Raw genomic sequence first — 26,514 nt, 5'->3', positions numbered from 1 at the left:
CAAAGATCCACTTTTAATACTGTTTTTAGAGTGTAGTACATACAATTTCTTTGCAAACTTTTTCTTTACTAGCTTGAATGTTTCATTCATAAAGATATTTAATTGGTAACACTTTATAATAACGACACACTATGAACCATTTATTAAGCATTAACAAGCAGTGAATTCATTATTTGTTAAGCATTAGCTCTACATTAATAAACGTTAGTAAGCAGTTTATAACTGCAGCTACAAATGCTTTGTTCTTGACTTACAACTACATTTATAATGTGCTTTCATATCTTGTTAGTGATTTATTTTTCATTACTAAATTAAGTATTGCATTATTTACATACCAGTTATATAAGCATAGTTGGTTGTTTTTTAGGATCGTTCAGAATGTGTTAGTAAATGATTAATAAACTATTCAAATTAACATTTATAATTCTTATTATTCAGGCATTATAGTATGTTAATAAATGCTTTATTAACTCAACTTCACCTAGTTTTGTGATCTAATCTAAAGTGAGGACTATTTATGCTTTATAAATCCCTTATAAATGACAATTAAAGGCTCAGTTAAATTCTAAACAGGAAAATGAACGTAAACGACTTTATTCGTTCCAGTTCGTTTAAAGATACACAAATGAAACTGTCAAATAAATTTTTTTTGCAACCTTATCTAAAATAAAATTACTGTACAGTTTAAACATTGCATCCTATTATATTGTTAAATTGTTGTTTTATCCAATCTTTAAAAGAAGCCATGCACACTAACAACAGGAAATCCGATATGCAGATTTCTGAAATATATAAAATATCTGACCATGTCTATATGTATTTGTTATTGTAATGGTAGAAAAATTATATATTATTTACCATTTTCTTGCATATACAGTTGAAGTCAAAATTATTAGCCCCCCTTTGATTTTTTTTTCTTTTTTAAATATTTCCAAAATGATGTTGAACAGAGCAAGGACATTTTCACAGGATGTCTGATAATAATTTTTCTTCTAGAGAAAGTCTTATTTGTTTTATTTTGCCTTGAATAAAAGCAGTTTTCTAAAGACAATTTTAAGGACAAAATTATTAGTCCCTTTAGGCTATTTTTTTTCGATAGTCTACAGAACAAACCATCATCATACAATATCTTACCTAATTACTCTAACCTAGTTAACCTAATTAACACAGTTAAGACTTTAAATGTCAGTTGAAGCTGTATAAAATTGTCTTGGAAAAACATCTTGTCAGATATTATTTACTGTCATCATGGCAAAGATAAAATAAATCAGTTATTAGAAATGAGTTATTCAAACTATTATGATTAGAAATGTTCTAGGAAAATCTCTCCGTTAAACAGAAATTGGAAAAAAAAAATCAGGGGGGCTAATAATTCTGACTTCAACAGTAGGTACATGTATGACATTTTTATTACCATTTATGATGTTATATTCAAAGAAAAGTAAGAAAGAATAAGAAATGTAAAGTAGTTTGACATTAGTTTGCTTTTGTAAAAACTAAAAATAATAAAGCACCATTCTTTCAGTATAGTATCAGAAATGTGTTTATTGCCATGCAAGTTAAAAGGTAGCCTACTGTAAATAAGAAATTTTTGGATGATTTGGTATGCATAGAACATGAAACAAGTAACAAGGTTTTTGTGCTTCTCATAGATATACTTTAATTCTTAGTTCAAATGCAGTGCCCAACATTTGAACACTTCATAGCTAAGGCCTACTTCAAAGGTTACAACTGTTTAATTTCCACTATGCTTAAAGGTTACATTTTTATAGACTAAAATATAGGCCAGTTTCGTGTGGAGTAGTAGGCTGCTGAAATGGTACACTGACAAGTATAGGCCTACTTGTAGCCTACATGGGATGTTATAACCCTTCTTACTGCATGAAGTAGGCATACAGTTAAACAATCAAATTGTTGAAATTTACCTACCAAAAATGTTGCGTTCAAACTGTACCCTAAAGTATAAATCTGTTCCTCCGGATTGATGTGAGAAAGCATTATCAGGCAATGCATCTATATGTGCAGGCTAATGTTATTAAGATAATTTGAGCGCCCCCTGGTGGAATGCTTAATCATTTTGCTGAACAAATATTGCTGAACAGCTATTAAACAATTGAATTGACAAGTTCACATACGCAATTATTACTAATTCAACATTTGCGTGTCAGATACATATAATATTTATGACAAACATAAATTTTGTTGTTGGTTTATTCCTCTATAGGTCTACATTTAGTTAATAGGCTAATTTAGCATATCGTGATAACATTGTTAGCCTTAACTGATTTTTAGTACATATAAATTTAATGTAGTATTAATGTTAAAAGGGCATCCATCGCATAAAAAATATAATAATAATAATAAAACATATGCCAATCAGGCCCTAAGCCCTAAGGATAGTGAGTGATGACTAATTATGTACTGTTGTTGTTTGCTATTGTGTTATATTTGTGAAATGAGCCAAATTTGTGGGCTTGATTACAGTACCTCAGTTAAATAGCACAATTTGATTGGTCAGATGTGCTGGAATGTCTGAAAAGCACATGGTAGCCTGTACATCAGTACCTGGCCTAATACAAGCAGGTGTAATGCAAGCATTTCAAGTTAAAATAAATAGGCTATTTGTCTAACATCTGTTCTTGGGTTCGATTAATTTTACACAATGATACGTATGATTCTTCATTCTAGTTTTTATAGCAATTTTTTATCAATTATTTACACATCCTCCGCTTGTTCTAAACCTGTGAGTTTCTTAGTTCTGTAAGCTGACTAACATTAAGGTGGATGTACTAAAGAATTGTTGGGGAGAAACATTTTAGTTCCATAATTTTTTACATTTCTTCTATAGATGTCCATTACTGCTTGTTTTCCAACATTCTTCAGAATAACATGTTTTTGTTTAGAAGGAGGGAAGAAATTAATAAAGGTTTAGAACCACTTGAGTATGTGGAAATTTTTCGGTTAACTATGCCTTTAAGGTATTTTAAAGCATTCTTAAAGTGTTTTAATTTGTGTCTATTGTTGGAATATTGAATCAATTGCATGCGTGTTCAAGAAAAAAGGTCAGAAGAGGCCTTTATGTAATGTCAAAAATTGTAACAATTTATTGGATACAAACGAATAATCCGATTTACAGAATTCTGTTATCCTCAATGCAATGCAAAAGTTACATTCAGGAGGTGTGCAACAACTTTCATTTCCTGACTTCAGCTTATATAGCTGATATTAACAGGTGGAGTTTCGTGGAATTTGTCACTTTTCAATCATTCTCCAGTCCTCTATTGGCCGCACCTCAGACTTAAGTCCTCTTTTTCTATAAATTTTCTGCACAACATTAAAAGCATAAGACTTTCTGTGTTTTGTGTTTTAACACCTTTCTGCTGACAGGAAGTTTCTGCAGAGCTGAATTAAATTTTGGACCAGCATTTATCTACTTCTGCAAAAATACTTCATTAATATGCAAAACATCAGACTCGAGAAAAACTTTAGTTATTAGTGACCCTTAAATGACCGATACAAATAACTGTTTAATTAAAAGTAAAAAAAAAAAAAATATATATATATATATATATATATATATATATATATATATATATATATATATATATATATATATATATATATATATATATATATTTTTTTTTTTTTTTTTATTGGATGTTTTAATGTTTTGAATTCCAAACCTTTAAAAAATAAATGTTTGTTCATAAGTTAGTGATATCTTTAGCAATCAGACAGACTGTCTGTTTTTAAATAACTCCACATTTAATAAAACATCTATCAAAGAAAGGATTTTAATTTAGTTGAATTTGGATTACTTTAGCGCAAAGTAGGTAAAAATGTGCTTCACCTGCTGTCCCAATATATCTGAAAACAGCTGTTGAATAAAAAAGAGGTTCTTACAATTTTAAAACATCTGTTGTAGTTTCTGTATTTGCACACTGGAGATAAAAAAGCTATTTGTGCATGCGTTTAGTGTAACCCTCTCTATAACTGTGCTTCCCAACCCTGTTCCTGGAGGCACACCAACAATGCATATTTTGGATATCTCCCTTATGTGAACCCTTAACTTTATGTTTTAGAGTCTCTTCTTGTTCTGAAGTGTCTTGACAGGCGTGTTCGATTAGTAAGAGGTTGAAAATGTGTACTATTGGAGTGCCTTCAGGAACAGGGTTGGGAAACACTGCTATATACAATAATGGGTCATTTAACCTAAATTATTTCAATTAAAAAAATCTGGGTTACATTTATTTATTTGTTTATTCCTAATTCAATAAAATAAGTTCCTAAATGCTGGCGTGGTTGGTTTCATAGAACATTCTCTTTATCTTTAAGTTGTTTTAAAATAAAAATAAATAAATAAATAAGAAAATAAATTAAAAAACAAACAAATAAATACAGTAGAAAATAAACAAAAAATTAAACAAATAAAAAATTAAGAAAATATACAAACAAACAAGAAAATAAATAAGTAAATAAATAATAAGAAAATAAATTAACAAACAAACAAATAAATATGTTAGAAAATAAACAAACAAACTAATAAATCCCTGCAGCGTTTTGGGAAAGGTTAGTTTTTGGATGCAAAAAAGTAAAATTCGGTCATTTAACATTATTTATTTTCCGCTAGCCTGCATAGTGACAGCACTGTCAAAAGCTTATCTCCTTCATGCGCCCCTATTTTAACGAGTCTTCCTGTGGACTTTAGAGCAGTGGATATTAGGGCAGTGCTTTTCTGCGCTGCTGAAGACTTTAGCACGGCCATTAGGGATTTGGCACCCTGTCTATTATTCGCTTGACTGTGGGTCATTATTGCCGGACAACTGCTGAAAGAGAGATCGTGGCGTGCTTCAGTGGAGTGTGCCCGTCCCGTAGGTGAACAGAACAATGTGGAGGGCTGGAGAAAGGGGATGGTGTGGAGGAAGGGGAGGGACACTGGGAGATAATAGTAGTTCTCCCACTGTGAAAACACTTAAAAACTTAAGATTTCTTGGCTATTGTTGCACGTTACCATCCTCCAATTCCATCCTCCGTCTTTGTTGGGGTAGAGGGTAGGGATATATCTTGTTTTTGTTTGCACCTGGGATTTAATGGCTATTAAAAAGTTTTCAGTTTCCTTTTTTTATAGGCTACATTTAATTCCATATTTTCTTTAAGCTTAAGGGCCGAATTAAGCAGATAATCATTTGAATGGTGTCTACAGAAATATAGCCAGTGTTGTTGGGGGTAAGGCATAATATTACTTTTCTAAGTAAGGAGTAAGGTAACGCATTACTTAAAAAAAACTCGATTAACTAGACCTATAGTAACTCGAGTTACTTTTTAGTTTATTTAATTATCTTTTAAATAAATAACTGAACTAAAATTGGTCACAATGAATTACGCAGTCAATTGGAGGATGTGTTATTTATTTCGAACGCATTAAAAAAAGGAAAATGGGATTATCTCAATGGACAGTAATTTTACTTAAATACACTGTAAAAAGTCCTGGTTGCCTTAAATTTTTAGGTTGAATCAAATTATTTTGTACTTTATGCTAAACTGACTCAAAACAGCTTGCTCAACTTCTAAAATTAAGTTAGAACAATATTAACTTAATAAGTTCCATGAAATAAAAACACATGTCTGATTATAATTGAGCATATTTTTTGCAGAGTAGTACAACATAGCAAACACTGCTTTAAACTTTTAACAATCATGTATATATGGCATATATATAGCTCTAGGTTAGGAAGTTCTCGGATAAAATTATATTTTAAAATTGGTTTAAGTTATACAGTGTGTTGTTTATTGCACTCCTCTATTTAAAAAGAAAGTAAGAAAAAAAAAGTTCTGTAAGAGGTCCAGCCTTAGCCAGGTATAAAAAGTAACGTAAAATTAAGTGTATTACTTACCATAAAAAGTAATGCAACTAGTTACTTTTTGGGGAGTAACTCAATATTGTATTGCAGTACTTTGTGAACTTTCCCAACACTGAATATAATAATATATTAAAAAGAAATATAAACTATTTTATTTTATTGATTAACTTTCATGTGTCTAAAGTGACGGCCACTTTTTGTTCTGTGTCACTAAATAAATCATTGGATTTACCTTACCTTAAATTTTTTTAAGGTAAGTGGTTGCAAACAATTTATGTGAGCTGAATTTAAACAAACATGACGGAATTGTGTAAAAATTCAGCCACTATAAAATGTTTGCAACCACTTATCTTAAAAACTGTTAATTCAATTAATGTTTTTCATGCAGTGTACCACAGGTGCGTCATATATTATCATATATTATCATATAATATATATATATATATATATATATATATATATATATATATATATATATATATATATATATATATATATATAGGCCTATATATATATATATATATATATATATATATATATATATATATATATATATATATATATATATATATATATATATATATTTATATATATTACAGTTTAAGGGTTAACAGGAAAGAAAATGTTCCTAGAAATGTTTGTCAGCTGAATCAAATGCGTGTAACATTTTGTGACAGCGAGTCACCAGTGAAGTGAAACTTTTGAACCCTGAGCCTCATCTCAGTGCACCAGCACTATGTGTGGAACGTGGGATCTGCGCTATTTAACAGGCCAAACCCGAGACTGTGGGAATTTGTGCTGCAGAAAGCACCCGTGTATTGTCATGGTAATTTGGGTGGGTGGAGGTTTGAGGGGGCGCATGGGTACATGTTAAACGAGGTTAAGTGAGCCTGTGTACTTTCTGCTTCCACCGAGACCACGCCACCACAACCCAAACGTGCACACTCGTGGGAAACTTTCTGAACTAGTTTCATACTGGTGGAGAATAATGACGGCCTCCAACATGGGCAATGGTCCGGAGAAGAATTTCAACGCAAAAGAGGAGCGAAAGGTAATGTCACATTTGCGGCATTTTGTGCGGTTTGATGATGACTGTGCGAACTTTAGCGAAATATTCAACTTTATTTTATGTATCCATGATAAAAGCATAAATAAACATCACATGGCGATTTATTAAATTAGCTTTTACGTTCAAGTTTTCATTCTTGTGACGGTGTGAAATGTGAATATCTTCTGTTTAAATTAGAAATGTAAAATATCCGAAGTATCAATACACTCTTCAAACTTATGGTTCTACGACAGAGTTTTTGCAGTAGCAAATTGCAGTTGCAATTCGGGCTCCTTGAAGAACCTTTTAGTGAAAGTTATTAAAAGTTTCTTAGTGTGAATCCTATTAATAAGTGAAATACATTTTAAAACTCCAAACAACATTTTAGAGACAACCCTGTAAAAGTTTGTTCATAACCATCAGTGCTCATAGAGAAACTTTATCACTTGATATATTTCATAAACAACTCAATACAACAAAACAGCACAATACAATTTGCCTAGCATGTTTTGTTACCTCAACTAATCCATTTTAAATGATCTGCATTGATTAAATTAATAATTTTAAAAGATAGTTTGCCCTCCCAAAATGCTAAATATGTCATAGTTTGTCATCGCATTATTTTTTTTTGTCATATATTGAAGGTTGTAAGTAACCATTTTTTGGTCCCAAATGACTTCGAAGATTTTTTTTATATTGTGGAAGTAAACCAGAAACAGTGGGGTTAGCCACAGTCCTAAAATATCTGTATGTCTTTATAAGTCTGGAACAATTTGAGCATGATTTAATGATGACATAAATTATGACAGAATTGTGATTTCTGTGTGAACTATCCCTTTAAATAACTATGACACCACCACCACCACTACTACTGACTTAACTCTGCACTCCTTATTGTCATCGATGGTTTCATGAACAACTTTTTACATCAAAAGAACTTTTTCATTCTACAGAAGTTTCTTTAGATAACTAAAATCTTTTTTTTTTCCACAGAAATAACTGTGGAACTTTTCACTGTAGCAGCATGTGAAACTGTTCTAGAAACCTTTGTTTTTAACAATGTCAGAGTAACTGCAGTAAGCTTCAGGCAAGACTTTACATTAGTTGTTAAACAATGACATGAATATGACCTCATTTGGGATGTCTAACGACTGTTTCACTCTTTAGATATATGCATTACTGAACTGGCTTGTGTATTGTAAGTCTTGGTATAGTCAAACCTGGGAGCAAATGAATCCCTTGAGGATATCTTATGAATAGTTCACATGCTTTCTATCATTTTAGCTGCGGAAACCATTGATAGAGAAGAAACGCAGAGAGAGGATAAACTCGAGCCTTGAGCAGCTGAAGGGTATAATGGTGGATGCCTACAATTTGGACGTAAGTGAACTACATGAATAAACACATTGTATACATACAGTCAAGATCCAAATTATTCATACCCGTGGTAAATTCTGACTTAAAGTTATTTAAGGGATTGTACATCGTTACTTTTTACTCTTGTACAAGTAACTTTTATTCAACCAGCTATTTATTGTTTGACCGGAAATAACAGACCTCTCCCGAAAGATAATAAAGACAATGTACAAGAGTCATCATTGTGGGGAAAATATTTCTTCTGTAACTTTACCTCAGAATTTGCATGAGGTATTTTGATCATTTGTTTATTTCATTGCACCAATATAATATATGTCTCTTCAATATTTCAACATTTTTATGAAAATAAATCATAATTTGAATTCCCACAGCAATCTAAACTGGAGAAAGCTGATGTTCTGGAGATCACAGTTCAGCACATGGAGAATCTTCAAAGAGGTCATGGACAGGGTTAGACATTCTGTGCATCATATCTTTACTTTTCTCACACATATTAAGCTACGGTTATTTCATGTTCACTACCGGTCGAAAATGTTTTAAAATAAGCTTCTCCTGCTCACCAAGGCTGCATTTGTTTATTCAAAAATACAGTACAAATGGTAAAATTGTGAAATGTTATTGCACTATAAAATAACTCCTTAAAAGTAGTTTATGATTTAATTTAATAATTTATTCAAGTGATTTTAATGATAAATTTTAAGATTCATTACTCCAGTCTTCAGAGTCACATGACCCTTCAGAAATCACTCTAATATTAACATTTTAATTCATAATTCACTAATATTAACATGTTAACTCTAATATTATTATAAATTTAATACTTATAAAAGCAATAATCATTTAATTTGAAGTGCATACAATAAGAAAGCAGTTATTTAACATTTTATTAAATATTTAACAACTTTTAACAACCTTGATGAACAGAATAATTTTCTTTAAAAAAAACTGACCCCAAAGCTTTGCCCGGTTGTGTGTATGTTTATGTATTTACATATTTTTAATGAGACTGAAGTTTGCTTGTTTTTCAGTTAACTTTAATAAACGTAGTGGAAGCAGGATTATTATAGTTAACTAAAATTTTTAAAGTGTATTTAACTACCTTTAAACATGTATATATGCTATTTTTAATCAAGGAACTCTGTTATATTAGAATGAGGATAAAGACATTTATAACGTCATTTTTTAAATTTCAAATAAATGCTCTTACTTTTGACCAAGTTTTTATCAAAGAATCCTAATATCGGGGTCTCTTGAAATTCGTAAGCTAAATTTCAGGCATTTTAAACTCCTAAATTCACTGAAATATTGTTGTAGGTCTTAAATCACTTTTAACAGGTCCTAATTTTCCTATGTCCATGTAAAAGCTATCCAATCGGACAAAAACTCATCCAATCAACAGCAATACAAAAGTTTATTTACCAATATGGTTTAATTATCTTCCTTACAATAACATTTGTTTTAATGAGTTTTAATGTTTTTTCTGGGCCATTAAAAAAAATCCTTAGCATCAAACCTTGTGTAAATCTGAAACGTCATTCATAATGTCTTAAAAAGTCATTTTGTACTTGCAAGTTACATTTGAATTGATGAACCTCTTAGAAGCCCTGTAAAAGGTAAAAGGAATCACGGTTTCCCACAATACTAAATAAATAAGAAAATCTAAATTGATACTGAAAAGAATTATTAATATTGAGTACTAGTTGATCATAACAACACAGCAAGTCAGCTCACGTAACACTGAAAATGTAAGTTATGATGCTATAACTTAAGCTATAAATTAAGTCATTAAGTCATTCACAAATAATAAATGAAAATCAAAACTTTATTCAATAAATATTTGTATTAACTTATTCTTTCATTCATTGATTGCTTAGTTTCTTTATTCTGGGGTCGCCACAGTGGAATGAACCACCAACTTATCCAGCATATGTTTTACGCAGCGTATGCCTTTCCAACTGCTAACTATCAATAGGAAACACACATTTACGCACATACACTACACACAATTTAGTTTATTCAGTTCACCTATACTGCATGTCTTTGGACTTGGGGAAACCAGAGCACCCAGTGGAAATTTACACAAACATGGGGAGAACATGCAAACTCCACGCAGAAATGTCAACTGATCCTGCTGAGGCTCGAACCAGCCAAATCAGAACAGGCTTCTTCTACTTCATCAAAAAATAAAAATGGTAGATCCCACACTTCATGTTTATATTTTTATAACTTTTCAGGTGGAAGCAACAGTCCCGGCACTGGTTTTGAGTCTCGCCAGAGGTACAGCAGCGGCTACATCCAGTGCATGCATGAGGTGCACAACCTCCTTCTGAGCTGCCCTGGGATGGACAAGACTTTAGGTGCCCGTCTTCTAAACCACCTGCTCAAATCTCTACCTCACATCAGCACCGAACCCAGCGGTACAAGCTCCGCCGGGACGTCCAGCCCTCTCCCTCTGTCCCCGACCCAGTCCCCAATAAACCTGCCCAGCTCCTTACAGCCCCATGCTCTCCACCTGTCTCCATCTCCACCCTCCAGCCCTACTCACTCCCTGGTCAGGCCCCGTGAACAGTCCTCTCCACCCAGCTCTCCTTCTCCTCAGTCTCCGGCTTCCCTTCCCCCTTTCTTTCCCGGGGTCGATCCTTCCATGTGGAGGCCCTGGTGAATGAATGCAGCCCTGCCCTCCCCCCTGTTTGGCCTCCTCTTGCCCTTCCTGGCCTGATAGTTTCCATTGCATTTGATCTCCTGGGAGGCTGGAGTGCTTTCCATTCAGTGGGGTGCATCGTATCGGGTTACAGTGGGTCCCACCGGGTCGTGCGCTATCATTTAAAGCACTGCTTGGAAGCAAATGATGCTGTTTTGCATGAGGGCATGAACACAGATGACACCAAAGCTGCCCTACATGACTATGTAGTAGATGATCACTTGTTTAGATGCCTTACTTTTTGCTTTTTTTAACAATAGTTTTACTAGGTGAGTTTTTTTTTGGATTATGCATGTTTCTTCACACTGAATGCAAAACACTAATAGCGATTCAGAATTTGACACGATTGTTTGTGAAAAATACTCCATACTTGTATATTACAAGAAGAGTCTGACTAGTACCTCATATTGAAGCTGGTTTTCTTTATTAAAAAATAATAAATTCAAGCTGGGTGTTGATTTTGTACTCTCAAAATGTTTGAAAATGATGATGATGATGAATAAATAATAATAATAAAATAACTAATGAGCTTCTTGCTTCTTTTTTATTTTACAAAGCTGTAATTTACTTCTAAATTAACTTCTAAATGACAAGTTAATGCATCAAACCATACAAATAAATAAATTTATATGTACAGTGCTCAGCATAATTGAGTACAGCCCATTTTGAAAATTAATATTTGTATCAATTTCTCAGTGAATATAGGCAATGTATTTTGGTGCATTTAAACAAAACCGATTTATTAAACAGTTATATTTAATAAAATTATATTTTATTCACCAAACATATTTAGAAATTGAAAGATAATACAATTAAATTAAAGCGAAATATTGCAAAAACAAATTACAGCCTTCAAATTTTCAACTAATTTTTTTTTTGTTTCTCTTGATTTTTCCTCTTTTTAAATTTGGGTGTACTAGCTTTTGGACCAGTATCATCAGTTATTTTGTTACTTAAGCTCCAGATTTGGCTTCAGTACTGACTAATCTAATGTATATGCACAAATATAATATTGTAAAGCTTCCTATTAAACATATGAATTTAAAAGGGGGATTTGTGAGGGGTGTACTTATATATGCTGAGCACTGTACATATTAGATGCTGTTATTCACTATGTATATTACACAATTTTAATTTGCTATTATATTTTACATTTTTAATTTGCTAAGAACTTGTGTTTATTACATAATATTAACAGATGTGTAAGTACATTTTGAACTGAACATTAACCGGTTAAACATATGTTGCCTACATCAGAAAGACTTTTCTTTCATTCTCAAGTTAACAAAAGAACCGTTTTCGGAAATCATTACCAATGCGTCACTCAGATTTGAATTATTTTGTACACCTTATGCCTCATAAACTAGTTGATCTAGCATATTTTATACAATAATAAACCAACATTCCATCTTGAATTAAATAATGTTCGCACTTTTTTAGTTGCTAATTTATTAGTGGATATTTTAACAGGCTAAAGAGCTGAAGATCAGTAACACATAAATCAGAAGATCTGTTTAACTAATTACCCGAATTATAGCAAATAATGTGCTACCAAAATGCGAGGAAATTATGTTATTACTTAAAACAGCCACTAGATGTCATCAATCACACGCCAAGTCACACTGTAGCCACATGCTAAACTAATCAAAATGACTGCCCCCTAATGGATATAACATAGCTTCTGTTTTCTACAAAAGAAAGATGTCTGTAAAAATAAATAGACCCTATTTATTTAGTAATGTCGTCAAGTTTACTTTCCAGTTGTTTAAAACGCAACATTCCACGTTTAATCCTGATTGTTTTTTCCTTTTCATTGTAGGTATTTGTGAACTTTAATAGCAATTTTAACTGAAAAAACAAAGTGATTAGCGATTAGCCTACAAAGTGATTTTTTTCAGTTTGCTTGAGGCAAGCAAATAGGACGAGCCCTTTTTCTTTTTAAAATAGCAAGTCTTCACTTTGTACACGTGCATGCAGTAAATACAGGTTTACAAACCGTTAAAAATCCTCAAGAATATGAATGAGGGCCAAAAATTAATATTTTATGACCAGTAGAGATTTCTTTACCAATAGTTTTAGACATCACTGACTAATTCCTTTCCAAAGCTTTGTTATGTTCACAGTTCCAAATACAATGAGACAATGTTCCTTATGCCACATGGTATCCATAATATTTTGATTATGATCCAGTTATACTTGAAGTGTTGATTAAAAATGTATGTGCTCAAACACATTTTTTCATCTCAAGATCATAAATTCAAGCAAGTTCTTTTTGTGATTTGAGTTTTGTATGTGTTGACAAATTTGCAATTAAACTGAAAAATAAAACTTTTGCTGCTTGTTTAAAGTACTCATTTAAAATAAGTTGAAACAACACAATTCTAAAGACTTTTGTGGACAACTTAATTGTTTTATGTTCAGTCCACTTAAATTTATGAAAACAATGAGGTTATCATAACTGAAGTTTATATATAAACAAAATTTCGAGAGGATTACGTGCTTATGATTGTTCACAGCTGTTCCAACCTTAGCTAATGATTAATTATCCTATCAGACGATCCTTAACTCACTATAAATAACCAGATTTTTCTTATCTCAATATCTTCATTTTGAAGAAACCCCCCCACCCAACCCTACTTTCCCTTCGTTCAAATGGGCGACACGGTGGTCGGTGATTAGCGCTGTTGCCTCACAGCAAGAATGCCCCTGGTTTAATTCCCTTTTAAACCAGGCTACATTTCTGTGCGTAGTTTTACTCGTTCTTCTCGTGCTTGCGTGAGTTTTCCCCGGGTTCTCTGGTTTCCTCCCACAGTTTAAAAACAAGCACCCTAAACAATTAATCCAAAATATTTTAGCCAAGCTCTGAGTACACCTTCTCAGCATCCATATCTGACACTTAGCTACAATAAGCAGGAGGGGGAGTCATCGAGATCTCGCCCTGCAACGGGAGGGAGCCCAGAGCTCAGGGATTTTATAAGCTCAGGGCTCTCTGGGACAGCACGCCAAACAAGTTTATTTTCAATCATCAGCTACATGTGAACTCTTGAATGGGGTGACATGGTGGTGCAGTGGGTAGCAAGATCGCCTCACAACAAGAAGGTTGCTGGTTCGAGCCTCGGCTGGGTCAGTTGACATTTCTGTGTGGAGTTTGCATGTTCTCCCCATGTTCGCGTGGGTTTCCTTTAGGTGCTCCGGTTTCCCCCACAAGTCCAAAGACATGTGGTACAGGTGAATTACATAAGCTAAATTGGACGTAGTGTATGTGTGTGATTGAGTGTGCATGGGTGTTTCCCAGTGATGGGTTGCAGCGGGAAGGGCTTCCGCTGTGTAAAACATATGCGGATAAGTTGGCGGTTCATTCAGCTGTGGCAACCCAATAATAAAGGGACTAAGCTGAAAGAAAATGAGAATGAAGTTAAAGTAATCAGTTTGTGTTAATTGGGACAACATAGAGGAATTGTGTGGAACCCTGCATTTTTTACATTACAGCAAAGAGTTGAGTTTTTGAAATATTTTAAAAAGTGCATAGACCTTTTTTTCTTTTCCTGAATAGACCTTTGACATTTAAATTCAGCTAATGCAGCACTTAAATGTGTAATGAAAAATGTATTTCCAACACTTTTTTTTGCAAGTAATTCTAAAAAAGAAATGACAATCTGATGTTATTTCCCAGAGATGGGTTGCAGCTGGAAGGGCATCTGCTGCGTAAAAACGTGCTGGATAAGTTGGCGGTTGATGTTGTGGTGCTGTGGTGACTCTGGATTAATAAGGAGACTAAGCCAAAAAGAAAATGAATGAATGAATCTGATGTTATTTCAAACTGTACAGGTTTACGCCATTTATTTTCTGGCTTACCAGCTGTTACCAGTTTGTCTCTGCAGTTTTTCAAAGCTCTTTGTCAAGCTTTCTGATAGCTCGACATGTACGTTGGCGAATTTGAGACGCAGAGCAGAGTTAATCAAGGCGATGAGGTTCGAGTCTGGGGAAGAACAGTTCCAGAAAGCAGGTAAGACAAAAATAATATAAACAAGTAAATAACTAAGTGAGAATCTGGTAAAAATCGGAGAATGTGGTAAACATCAGGCGAAGGCTTTTTTTTCTGGATTGCTTTTTAAAACGCTGTGCTTGGGTTTAGGGAAGGGGTGGGCTTGTCAATCGGTGCTTTTTAAAACACCATTGGTTGGGTTTAGAGAAGGGTGTGGGTAGGGGTATTGGTTTGTTGGTTGGTTGATCAGTCAGTCAGTGAGTCAGTGAGTAAGTCAACAGCGGCCTCTGGTGGATTCACGTGAGAACAGCAGGCTCGAATGGCACTCGCGAGAGAAATTTGAGATCTGAAAAAGTGTACACAGCAGTGGATTTGTGAAAAAAAACCCCGCAAAAAAGCGTAGCTCCTGGGACGCATTTGGCTCTCTCCAGAAATGTATATAGGGGTACATAATCAGAAAGAGCCTGGGTTGGAAGAAAGTGTGTCCTACAGGTGGTTTGTCAAGCCCACTCACCTGCAGAGCACACCAAGAATTACAAGATGTTTTCCGAAACACGGAGCGCTAATAAAGTGCATGATGCATACAGAGAAGAGACAGTGTATCATTTTTGGGGGTGAACTATCCCTTTAAGGCTTGTGGCCAGAACAGACTTTTTCTCTTGCAGTCATCAAAAACCATTTAAGTGACCATTTACTTTTAGAGTCAGGGTTCCAGCTGTTTCACCCAACATGTAATTAATCAAGGCCATCGGTGTGTTGGGACTCTCCCTAACTTGACTGGTTAGTATAGTTCACCACATCCAGATGGCAATGAGTTGTTTGAACAAGACAGAACAAGTCTGTGATGGCTGACATGCATCAACTAACTGGCCCCATAATTCACACCACAGTGCTATGATTTTTCTCCCGTTTGCCTTTTCCCCTTTAAGGTAGTGTAAACATATAGATTTTTTTTGTATATGGCTCGTTCTTTGACTATTCTTATAAAAATAACTGGGGGAAAAATGAGTTAAGACAATGCAGCCTAAGCCTCGTGATCCCCAGATTCCCCTTGAGGTTCATTATTCAGTATCAGCTGGCAGAGCAAGAGCGCAGAGATGAATGGGGCTTTTGTCTGGCTTTGGATATTGTATGTGAGAGAAACAGATGGGGGTCGCATAGTTTGGGAGTACAGTGACACATCAAACCTTAGAATTGACAATTCTACAGTCTCACTGCAAAGCAGCAGATCTCATGGGCATTCATTTTAAGTGCCTAACAAGCAAGAAGTATACAGCACTAGAGATAACTGAAGTATAGTATGTCACAGTCACACTTCAGGACACTTTGTTTCAAATCATTTGCAGTTTTTTACATTATGTGACCTCATAGTTAAATAAAAGGCAGCTTTTAGAAAATATTTTGTCACATCACAGAGCAATTCAAATGAACTCAAGTGTATAGTCATTAAAAAATGAGGAATAACATTTTCATGTGAAAAACATGATCATGTGACCACCCTCCCCACACAATGTGTTCAAAAATTTAAGCTCATGTGATGCATGCATGATTCCTCTGTAAGAGAATTTGTAACTGTTTAAATAATAGCATTACCTTGTTTCTTTCCAGCAGATGAATTAAAAACATTGACAGCCAATGTGTCAGTATTAAAGTGGCAAATGATAAAACTGTAGCTCGCAATTAAATAACAAAACACAACTGTCAAAATTATTACAAAGGTTTCTAGCAAAATTATTATTAATATTTATAGCCATTGATTTGATTAATGTAGTAGTTTTAAATAATAAATAAATAATCAAATAAATAAATAAACAAACAAATAAATAAATAAATAAATAAATAAATAAATAAATACACTACCTGACAAAAGTCTTGTCACCTATTTAAGATGTAGGAAAAACAAATAATACCTTGAATTCTAGTCGATCATTTGGGATCAGAAGTGGCTCAAATGAAAGGCAAAGGCCTCTTGATTACGCTTATTTTACCAAAATAAAATATGATCATGTCTTGATTTTTAAATATTTAATTAGGATAGTAAGGTCTGACTTTGCTTAGACAAAAGTCTTGTCAATTAACAGAAATAATGTACTGTATAGAATATAAAGTCAGGGTGCATTAGAGAAAGCAATGACTCAAATAACGTATTAATAAAGTCATCTGGAATGGCAAAGAAAGCGTTCTTGCAGGACTCCCAGAGTTCATCAAGATTCTTTGGATTTAACTTCAATGCTTTCTTCTTTATCTTCCCCCAGACATGCTCAATAATGTTTAAGTCTGGTAACTGGGCTGGCCAATCCCGGAGCACCTTGACCTTCTTTGCTTTTAGGAACTTTGATATGGAGCCTGACATATGAGAAGGAGCGCTATCCTGCTGAAGAATTTGCTCTGTCCTGTGGTTTGTAATGTAATGGGCAACACAAAAACCTCAGGCTGTTGATGTTGCCATCCACTGCAGATCTGTTGCATGCCCCCTTTCTTAAGAACCCCAAACCATGATTTTTCCTTCACCAAACTTGCCTGATTTCTGTGAAATTTTTGGGTCCATGTGGGTTCCAATAGATCTTTTGCAGTATTTGTGATGATTGGGATGCGGTTCAACAGATGATTTATCAGAAAAATCTACCTTCTGCCACTTTTCCAAATTATCAACTAAAAGTCAAGTTATTATTTGTTGCTCTTACAATTGGTATCTAAAACAAAACTTTTGTCAGGTAGTGTACATGTGTGTGTTTTTAAAAAGTGTAAAAGCGGGACATTTTACTCAGAAATTAACATCTAGTTCTCACTGTTTTCTTTCATCCTCTGAGCACAAAAGAAGATATTTTGAACATATTGGTAACCAGACAGCTGCTAGTGACCATTGACTTCCACATTGGAAAAGGGTATAATGTGAAAGTCAACGCTACCAATTAAATATCAAGAATATACTGGTTCATTCATTCATTCATTCATTCATTCATTCATTCATTGTCTTTTCGCTTAGTCCCTTTGTTAATCAGGGGTCACCACAGCAGAATGAACTACCAACTTATTCAGCATATGTTTTATGCAGCGGATGCCCTTCCAGCTGCAACCCATCACTGGGAAACACCCATGCACACTTATTCACACACATACACTACAGACAATTTAGCCTACCCAACTCACCTATGCCACATGTCTTTGGACTTGTGGGGAAAACCGGAGCACCCGGAGGAAACCCACATGAACATGGGGAGAACATGCAAACTCCACACAGAGATGCCAACTTACCCAGCCAAGACTCAAATCAGCGAGCTTGTTGCTGTGAAGCCACAATGCTACCAATCGCGCCACTGCGCCACCTCATACTGGTTTAGAACAGTATATTTGTGTAATCTTTCCTTTTTAAAATTAAGATTCCAAAAGTTGTTTTTTTATTAGAACTGTTATTCTAAAAAGTTAAGAACATTAGCTTGTTAATTGTAAAGAATACAAGGATATCATAGATATGCTACAGTTTGTGAAACCTTAGGTGCCAATAAAAAGCTTTGTTTTTAAGGAATGTACTCCCTGATGCTAAAAACAACTTGAGCGTAATAAAGAAAGGATTGCCATATAACACAAATGTAACTTTTTATTGCACCTGTGTTGCAACAATAGAACTCAAAGTAATACGGCATTAAGATGCTGCATGCAGCTGTGAAGTGGGGATAAAGTTACACTCTCCCTGCGGACTGCAGGGAGCGCGCGGCGCGGGCACGAGAGCACTGACAGACGGGGATACAGTAATGAATGGGGGTTGGGACAGATGGATTGTCTTTGAAGGCAGACGCGAAGAACTTCTTAAATGAGTTACAGCTCATGTACTGTAGTTTAAAGAACCTCCAGCTATTTCAGCCTCGTGGATGTTTCGTGCTAATGAACGCAGAACTTTGTTGCAGACAGAGGCAGTTTGTGGATAACGGGAGTCTCGTGCAGGCTTGACCCGCAGGGAATGCTGGAGCGCCGCGCGAAATAACATTTCCTTGCTACTGGAGAAAAGGAGCAGCCATAATTTGCACAGACGCTTTGGAGACACATTCTAGGTGAGCTTAAATACACAACTAACGACTGTTTAGGGATGTCCATGTGACAGGCAACTTCTAACGAAGGATTGATTCAGATATCTTGGTCACATACACTAACCACATACACTGTGGTCAAGTTTTACACCTTAATCAGCCTTCTGTTTGTTTTGCTGTAGTAAATAAACAGTGTATTTGTATTGAATACGTGTCCGGTCAACATAAGGTCTAATGACATTCACCCTAAAGCGCTTTTCCGTTGCTATAGTCATCCCGCGTAATTAGTACATAGATTATTCGGCTGTGGGGTCGATTAGTGAGGGTAAGCTTGTTTAGCAGCTGCTAAGTTTTCAGAAGAAGTGTTTGGTCTCATGTTTAACTGTGGAACAAGGCTAAACTGTTGTTCAGTCTGAGAAAAGATTGATGTCAAGTTTCCAGTTTTCCACACAGATTTTGCAATGGACCAACTGGTGATATTTAGATGTTTTTCACCGAGGGGTTGATACACTAGTTTAATGAAATTCCCCAAAAAGTCTGTCGTTGTTGTTTTTGTGTGGAAGGTCATATTTGGATGTACTTGAAATTAATGGTCAATTAGTGAATGTTAGTGGATGTAAGCATCTACTTATTAGGGTTGTCACGATACCATTAATTCATGTCACGATAAATACCAACTAAAGTATCATGATACCAGATAGTATTGTGATACTGTAATTCATAACTCAAAAACTATATTTTATGTTATAATAGGCTTACTTGAATCTAATTTAAAATTTCCTTATTACTGAAAAAACTATTTGGAGGTCACTTCACCTAAAATGTATTACTTTGTTCATTTTGGTTTATTTTGTAGATAACTGGCCAACAAAAATACATTAAAATAAAGATACAAGTTATACCAAACAAAATTTGTTACAAAAAGAGTTGTTTTAATGTTTCCTTTTCTATTTTGGGTTTTTCATCTATTGTTTTTTAATCATGAGTCGCTCTTTTTAAGAGATTGTTGCGATTGTTGTAGCTACTAAAATCATTTTGACAGGAGCAGAAATAAACTGATTCAGATTCAAACTGAAGCGTTAGAAAACGTGCAACAGGCTACCATAAAAAGCACAAATTCTACACAATTTTGCGACCTTAAAGGGCTCCAAAGATTATTGAAATAAAATGGTCTATTGTTGCACAAACGTGTGAGCATTTTAGTGACTTTTCCACATGCAACATTATGTATTGTAGATAGATTGTTAATGACGATACTACTGTTTACAAAAAACAGTGGCACCGGCAGCATTTTGAAGCCATAGTATCACGATACTACCATAGTACCGGTAAACCGTGCAACCCTACTACTTGTCACAGTTCAATATCTACTAGTTAAAATCCCAAACTGTGCCTGGGAACAACTGTATTTTAATTGACGTTTACAAAGATTTACAAACACTGTAATAAATGTATTGTTTATGGTTTGATCATACATTAACTAATGGATAATGTTTTAAGAGTAAACTTTTCTTAAGAGAACTTTTTTGAAGATTGTTTATTATGAATAGGACTGGGCAATTTGGCCTAAAATCAAAATCGCGATTATTATTATTATATTAACTCAATTACTAATAATAAACGATTATTTTATTTAAATTTTTTTTTGCCCTCATAGTTCACTGACAGGTTTTTATAGAGTAAATATGCTCACATATTAAAAGTGAGAGATTTTTGAATGAAGGGTGGAATACTTGATTTTAAAATAATTGAAGGAAACACACACGACATCTACTATCTGTGATTATTTATTGAACATAAACGTTGAACAACTGAAATTAAAACACACATTGCTTAAACCAACAGTCACAAATAAATAACTTGCATTTTTGGAAACAGAATTATTATTTTTAAAATGTTTTTCATATTAAAAGTAGAAAATAAGCAGTATCTCTTCTAAATAGAATAACTCTTGCATATCCTGTAAATGATATTTTAAACAGTGCATTTCTTGAATCTTCTGTAAACAAATACTTTAATGTAAATAATAATTTTATTCTAATGGAAAATATGCTCCCTCAAGGCATCTCTGGTGCAGCTTCCAATCATCTTAAGTGTAGTGCAAATGTGTGATGTGTAGTTTCATTTTTTGAGAGCCACACCTGTGCGTTTAACGCAGAAGTTTAAATCAACCTTAACAGAGTGGGGTCACATGACATAACATTTAAAACAGGGGTGCCCAAACTTTTTCGTATAAAGGACCGAAAACCAAATATCATTGAGAGCTGTGGGCTGAAGATAGATATACCAAACTTTATTACATTAAAGTTGCCATGGGTAATTTCCTAATTCATTAGAAAACATTACTTTAAATTGTATTCACTAATAAAGTATACCATTTAAAATTATAACAGTGGAGTTCAATGCTGAATAAACTAGTCAAGCAGAATCTGCTTTGCCTTGATTTGTCGTCCATTCGTCGGGTGACAGTATGTAAATTTAAACTAAGGCTGATTCATTTACACCATTTTTTTAATATAATATTTTTATTTTTACCTTAAAGCAACACAGGGCAATACAAAAAGCAACAACAATTATAAAGACAGAAAACAAAACAAACAAACAAAAAAACAAAAAATATTTTAAAACCATTATTACATCAGTTCCTCCAGTTTTATACACGGGTCAATAATGTTACACATCTAGGCCAGTGGGCACAGGCAATATGGTGATCTTGTAGACGATGACAGGATTATACCTTTAAACTGTCATCCTTGGCATTTGACAGATAATTAAAAAAGGGTTTCCAGGTGGCTTCGAAGCCAGCAATGTTATCAGATAGATTGTGTCTAGGTCTCTCTAAATGCAAAGAGCTAGATAATTCTCAAAGACAGGATTTAAAAAGTAGTTTTGATGCCTTTTTCCATAGACAAAGAATATATTTTTAGCAATCATCATTCCGTATTGGACAGCTTTTTTAATTTGATGACTGAGTCCATAAAGTGAGTCAGACCAACCAAAAACAGCAATTGCTAAAACAGGGGCGTAATTTACATTTAATTGAAAAGTTTAATTTTAGTTAACTTTTAACAATAAAACCACCAAACAAATGGTTTAGATTTGAAATGACAACCTCTAAAGTCTAAACCATCCCCGTTATTCCTCCTCTCTTCTTAGATGGCATGGCAGACCAAATTAAAGGTTATCATGGGCCGACTTTGATCCGATGGCTCTAGTTTGGGCATCCCTGATTTAACCACTAAAACTCTGTGACGTCATCGACTTTCGCTTTCAGATTTAAAGGGCTAGCGTTGCACCAGACCCCTGTAAGTGGTGTCGTTTGAAAGTGTAGAATCTATATTTTATGCACATAGGCATCACTTTGGTTTTTATTTTACTGTATAAAAGTTATTTACACTTAAATACACAGTATTTTGGATACCCGAGCTATGTATTTAACATTGGTTCATTGGTTCATATTTTTTTATATGACACATGTACAAGTTATAGCTCAAATGAAAGCTCTTGCCGGTGCTCATACAGTTCTAGCATTCTTTTTACTGAATTATATTCATATGCCAAACAGTTGTTGAATGAATTGTGGTGTTTCCATGGCGCAGAAACGTAAACAATACATTCATGATCAATAAGCAGCCCCAGATAGCACAGACAGCTGTCATCTCTTACCTTTTGCTGTGCCCTTCAAGGCCATTCTCCTCTGTTTTTAATGTGATGTGCATAAGTAATCCTTTTATATGTCTGATGGGGTCCAAATACAGTGAATTATGTTTGATCAAACAAAAGAATAGTGAAATATGTAAACAAGGATCAGTCTCTGTGGCTTGTACAGCACCTCTCATCAGTTGGAATGCAATAACTTTTGCATAGATTATGGTAGAGATCTTTTTCTTCTTTCCTATGATTACAGACATGTGCAGAAACCACCAAAATTAATTACAGCACGCTAGACCACACAGAACCTAAAAGGTACACTTTCAAATTTGAGTTTATAAAAAAAAATACAAAAAGTGCCTCTTTTTTTAGGTGTTTATTATAACACAGACGGCATATACAGTTATTTTAAACACTTTCAATAGTGTTTTATGAAAATTCAAAGGGTTTTCTTTAAAATGATACCAAATTTTTGCATTTACACCTCTTTATGTGGATTTGGTAAGCTTTTAAATTTGGGTAGGCAAAATCCAGGTGGAAATCCCCAAATAGCAGCAGAGTTTAAGTGGTTAAAGCATTATAAAAGAGACCCATATGATTTATATGCAAACTATTAAGACAACAGACCAAAGGTAATTGTTCACTGACAATTATATCTGTACGCATTTATAAGAGAAGCATTTTGAGAGGAATCTTTTTAGTGCACTGTCCAATCCAGGTCACAAAATAATCTTTTGCTAGAGGTAACTGAAAGCAGCAAATAAAGATGGTGATATTTTATAGTTAGCTTCATAAAAATCAGACACAGCCCAAATTGATTACATTTCATTTTGTAGTGGCTTTATTCCACAGAAGAAATGGCACATATTGCAATTGTTATGCAAGATAAACACTAGGCTTGTCCTGGCATTTGCATGGTAAAATTATCCTCGTGTTTACTTGTTGAGTCTGTCTGTGAGCTAACGGTGACATGTCTCGCCGCAATGAAAAATTAATGCTGTGATTGGAGAAAGTGGAAAAGATATGTTTGCCTTGCAGCCTTTCAATGAGCAAGGAAGAATTGGCTCTGTTGTCTTTTTAATTGTATAGAAAACATTGGCTTTTTGGAGCCGTTTTCTTTCCTTTGTGATGATTAATGTTTAACAGAAAAAGCAAAGATCAGGAGCATTATGGAAGGACAACATCAGAAACAGATGCATTTGTCAGAGGTTGTGAGTTTTTTGTTGAATGCAGATATTGTCTTTTTAAAGTACTTGTTTGTTAGCATTTACTTGACAGCTTGACCTCTTTTCTTCTGGGTTTTTGTGCTGGGTTTTGTAATGGCTCAGTTGTTCTGCTCTAAAAGACTGGGTTGTTGTATGCAGTGACATCACAGGTCTGCAACAGCTGTGAAACAACAATAGTTTTCAGTCCACATTTGAAGGACGCCATGTTATAAGTGCTCCTGTTATTACATATAAATGACCTTTATACATTTTGACTGAAGTAAAAATAATTATTATCATCTACATTATAAAACAGATTGTTTTAGTCTTGGATTGGGTGGAAATAAGTGCATTAACATTTCCCTGATGATGTACAGTAGACTGTTTTTTTGGGATTATCTCAGTGTTACATTTTTCGTCTTGAAACAAAAACATGGATATTTATGCATGTAAAAGCATAATTTCCACCTTTTTATCTTCAGAAGATTGTTTTAACTGTTTGCCCAATCATCCCAATGATGCTAAGAGGGCCAGAGGTTAAACGATTATAGGGTTTCTATGTCTATAAATAGGCATGCTTGTAAAGGACAACCTGAAGTCAATGTAAGTCAATAAGCCAACCTGTAAAACAGTTGAAATGGGCTGCAGCTGCACATCTGTTCTGACAGAATTCTCACTCACTCACTTTCCTTTGGCTTTTCAAGGGTCTCCACAGTGGAATGAACCACCTATTATGCTGATATCTAGTTTTTTTTTTTTCAGCGGATAGGACTTGGGCGATACGGCAAAAATGCGATCTTGATAATTATTTTCCATATTGAACATTAGCGATATACATTTTCGATATAAGCTGTCCATGCTTCCAGTGTTAAAAGTGTATCCCAACAATGACCGAAGCTACAAAATTTTGAGGGTTCATTAAATAACATTTTAAAACAACCCAGATTAAATTAAGTATGGGTTCACTTTTAGCTAGGATGAAATGCTTTGTGCTGAGTTGCCATCCACAATGTGTTTTGTGCAGTGAAACTGAAAAATTGAATACAAGCAAAAGTGGAACCATTAAATTTTAATAGGCATTTCAGAAACCAAACACTCAGACTACAGCGGCACGCCTGTTTATATGGGATCAAGTAATAAAAAGATTCGATAAATGCATTTCATGATAACATTATTGATAATAAATGTTTAATTTTAAAAGGATAGATCACCTAAAATTAAATTCTTAACTTTTGAGTTTCTTTATTCTGTTGGACATAATATCATGAAGAAAAATAAAACAAACTAAACAGACATTTACATCCATAGTAGGAACAGAAATGTGATGAAAGTCAATAGTTGTTTTTTCCCCAACAGTCTTCAGTATATTACCTTTGTGTTAAACAGAAGAAGGAATAAAAAATGTTTACAACAAGTGGAAGAGTAGTAAACAATGACAGAACTTAGGGCTGTGCAATTAATCCAAAAGTAATGGAAATCGACATTCAGAACCTATAATCGATCAAATTTTCCAGGACGATTTTTTTTCAATTGCTTTCCCTACGTGTCACCTGACCCTGTTATGTTAAAGGCTGTGGCTGATTTCTACTTCTGCGGCCACTTTGCAGCCACATCTAATCTCTGCTCAAGTAGGACAATGGACTTATTCTTGAGCTTTACTTTGCACTACATTGACAATAATTCAAACCAGCCTCATTATGAAAACATACTTCTATATACTTTTTTGGAGACCGTGAAATACATCCAAGGAGCTACGTTTTTTGCAGTTTTTGTTTTCCGCTGTGTTTGCTTTTTTCAGGTCTTAAATTTTTCAGTGCCATTCGCATCTGCTGTTCTCGTGTAAATCCACCAGAGGCCGCTGTTGACTGACTAAATGACTGACTGATCGACTGTTGCACCCCCCTCCTTCCCTAAACCCAACCAGTTTTATTGATTGACCCTAAACCCAACCAACAATTTTCAAAAGCAATCCAAAAAGGAAAAGCCCTTGTCTGATTTTTACCAAATGTTAAAAACGTTCAATTAATCAAGATTTTAGGTTAAACTGCCCAGCTCTAACAGAGCTTTCATTTTTTTTGGGTGAACAATTCCTTTAAGGATGCTTTGTCACATTTATGAAACAAGCATTTTGGTTTTGTGTTTTGTCACTTGTAATTTTGGGCCTTAGGGCAAGACCATGTACAGTTGTACATTTAATGATTGTTTCAGGACCTTTGCAACATAAACTCTAAAAAACATTGCATAGACATAAGGCTCATGACAGGGTGTCATTTGACTCACTGCATTCTAAGCTGCGGTCTAACCTAAACTAAATACAAGTGGGACAGCACAGAGGAAGTGTATATGCTGGCTTTAGCAAACCACTAAATCATACTGAGAAAATGTGGTTTACAAAACTTCCATTTAGATTACTAATAAAAAAATAAAACATTGATGAACTTAAAATTGTAAGGAAACTTGCTGCACAGATTTGCTGATTCGCTAACGCAACTTTAACCCAAGTAGCTTACTCTACAATTTTGAGTTGAATCCAGTGTTGGGTAATTTATACTTAAAAAAGTAATTAATTGCTAATTGCATTATTACAACTGTATTTAAATGACTTTTATAATCACTTTTTATTGAATTACTTAACTAAATTCTAATCCACATAAATCTCAC

At 34.2% G+C, this 26,514-nt stretch overlaps 2 protein-coding genes across 4 annotated transcripts in view; both read left to right on the top strand.

Moving 5' to 3' along the window:
• The first annotated feature begins 6,753 nt into the window (after positions 1–6,753).
• Positions 6,754–11,512, top strand: her8a (hairy-related 8a). Of its 2 annotated transcripts, none has more exon segments than NM_199624.3 (4): positions 6,754–6,912; positions 8,194–8,289; positions 8,658–8,736; positions 10,521–11,512. In NM_199624.3, coding segments are annotated over 4 exon segments (666 nt in total). In that variant the 5' UTR covers positions 6,754–6,849; the 3' UTR covers positions 10,949–11,512.
• Positions 11,513–18,708: 7,196 nt separating this feature from the next.
• The window catches only part of gal3st4 (galactose-3-O-sulfotransferase 4), a 30,999-nt gene continuing 23,193 nt past the window's right edge, over positions 18,709–26,514 (top strand). For both annotated transcript variants that reach the window (XM_073906872.1, XM_005172341.6), the window contains exon 1: positions 18,709–19,021. The gene's annotated coding sequence lies outside the window, so the exon portion shown is untranslated. The remainder of the gene's footprint in view (positions 19,022–26,514) is intronic.

This window comes from Danio rerio, chromosome 7 (assembly GCF_049306965.1).
Source record: "Danio rerio strain Tuebingen ecotype United States chromosome 7, GRCz12tu, whole genome shotgun sequence".
Taxonomy (NCBI): Eukaryota; Metazoa; Chordata; class Actinopteri; order Cypriniformes; family Danionidae; genus Danio; species Danio rerio.
This window is presented reverse-complemented; position numbering and strand designations above follow the sequence as displayed.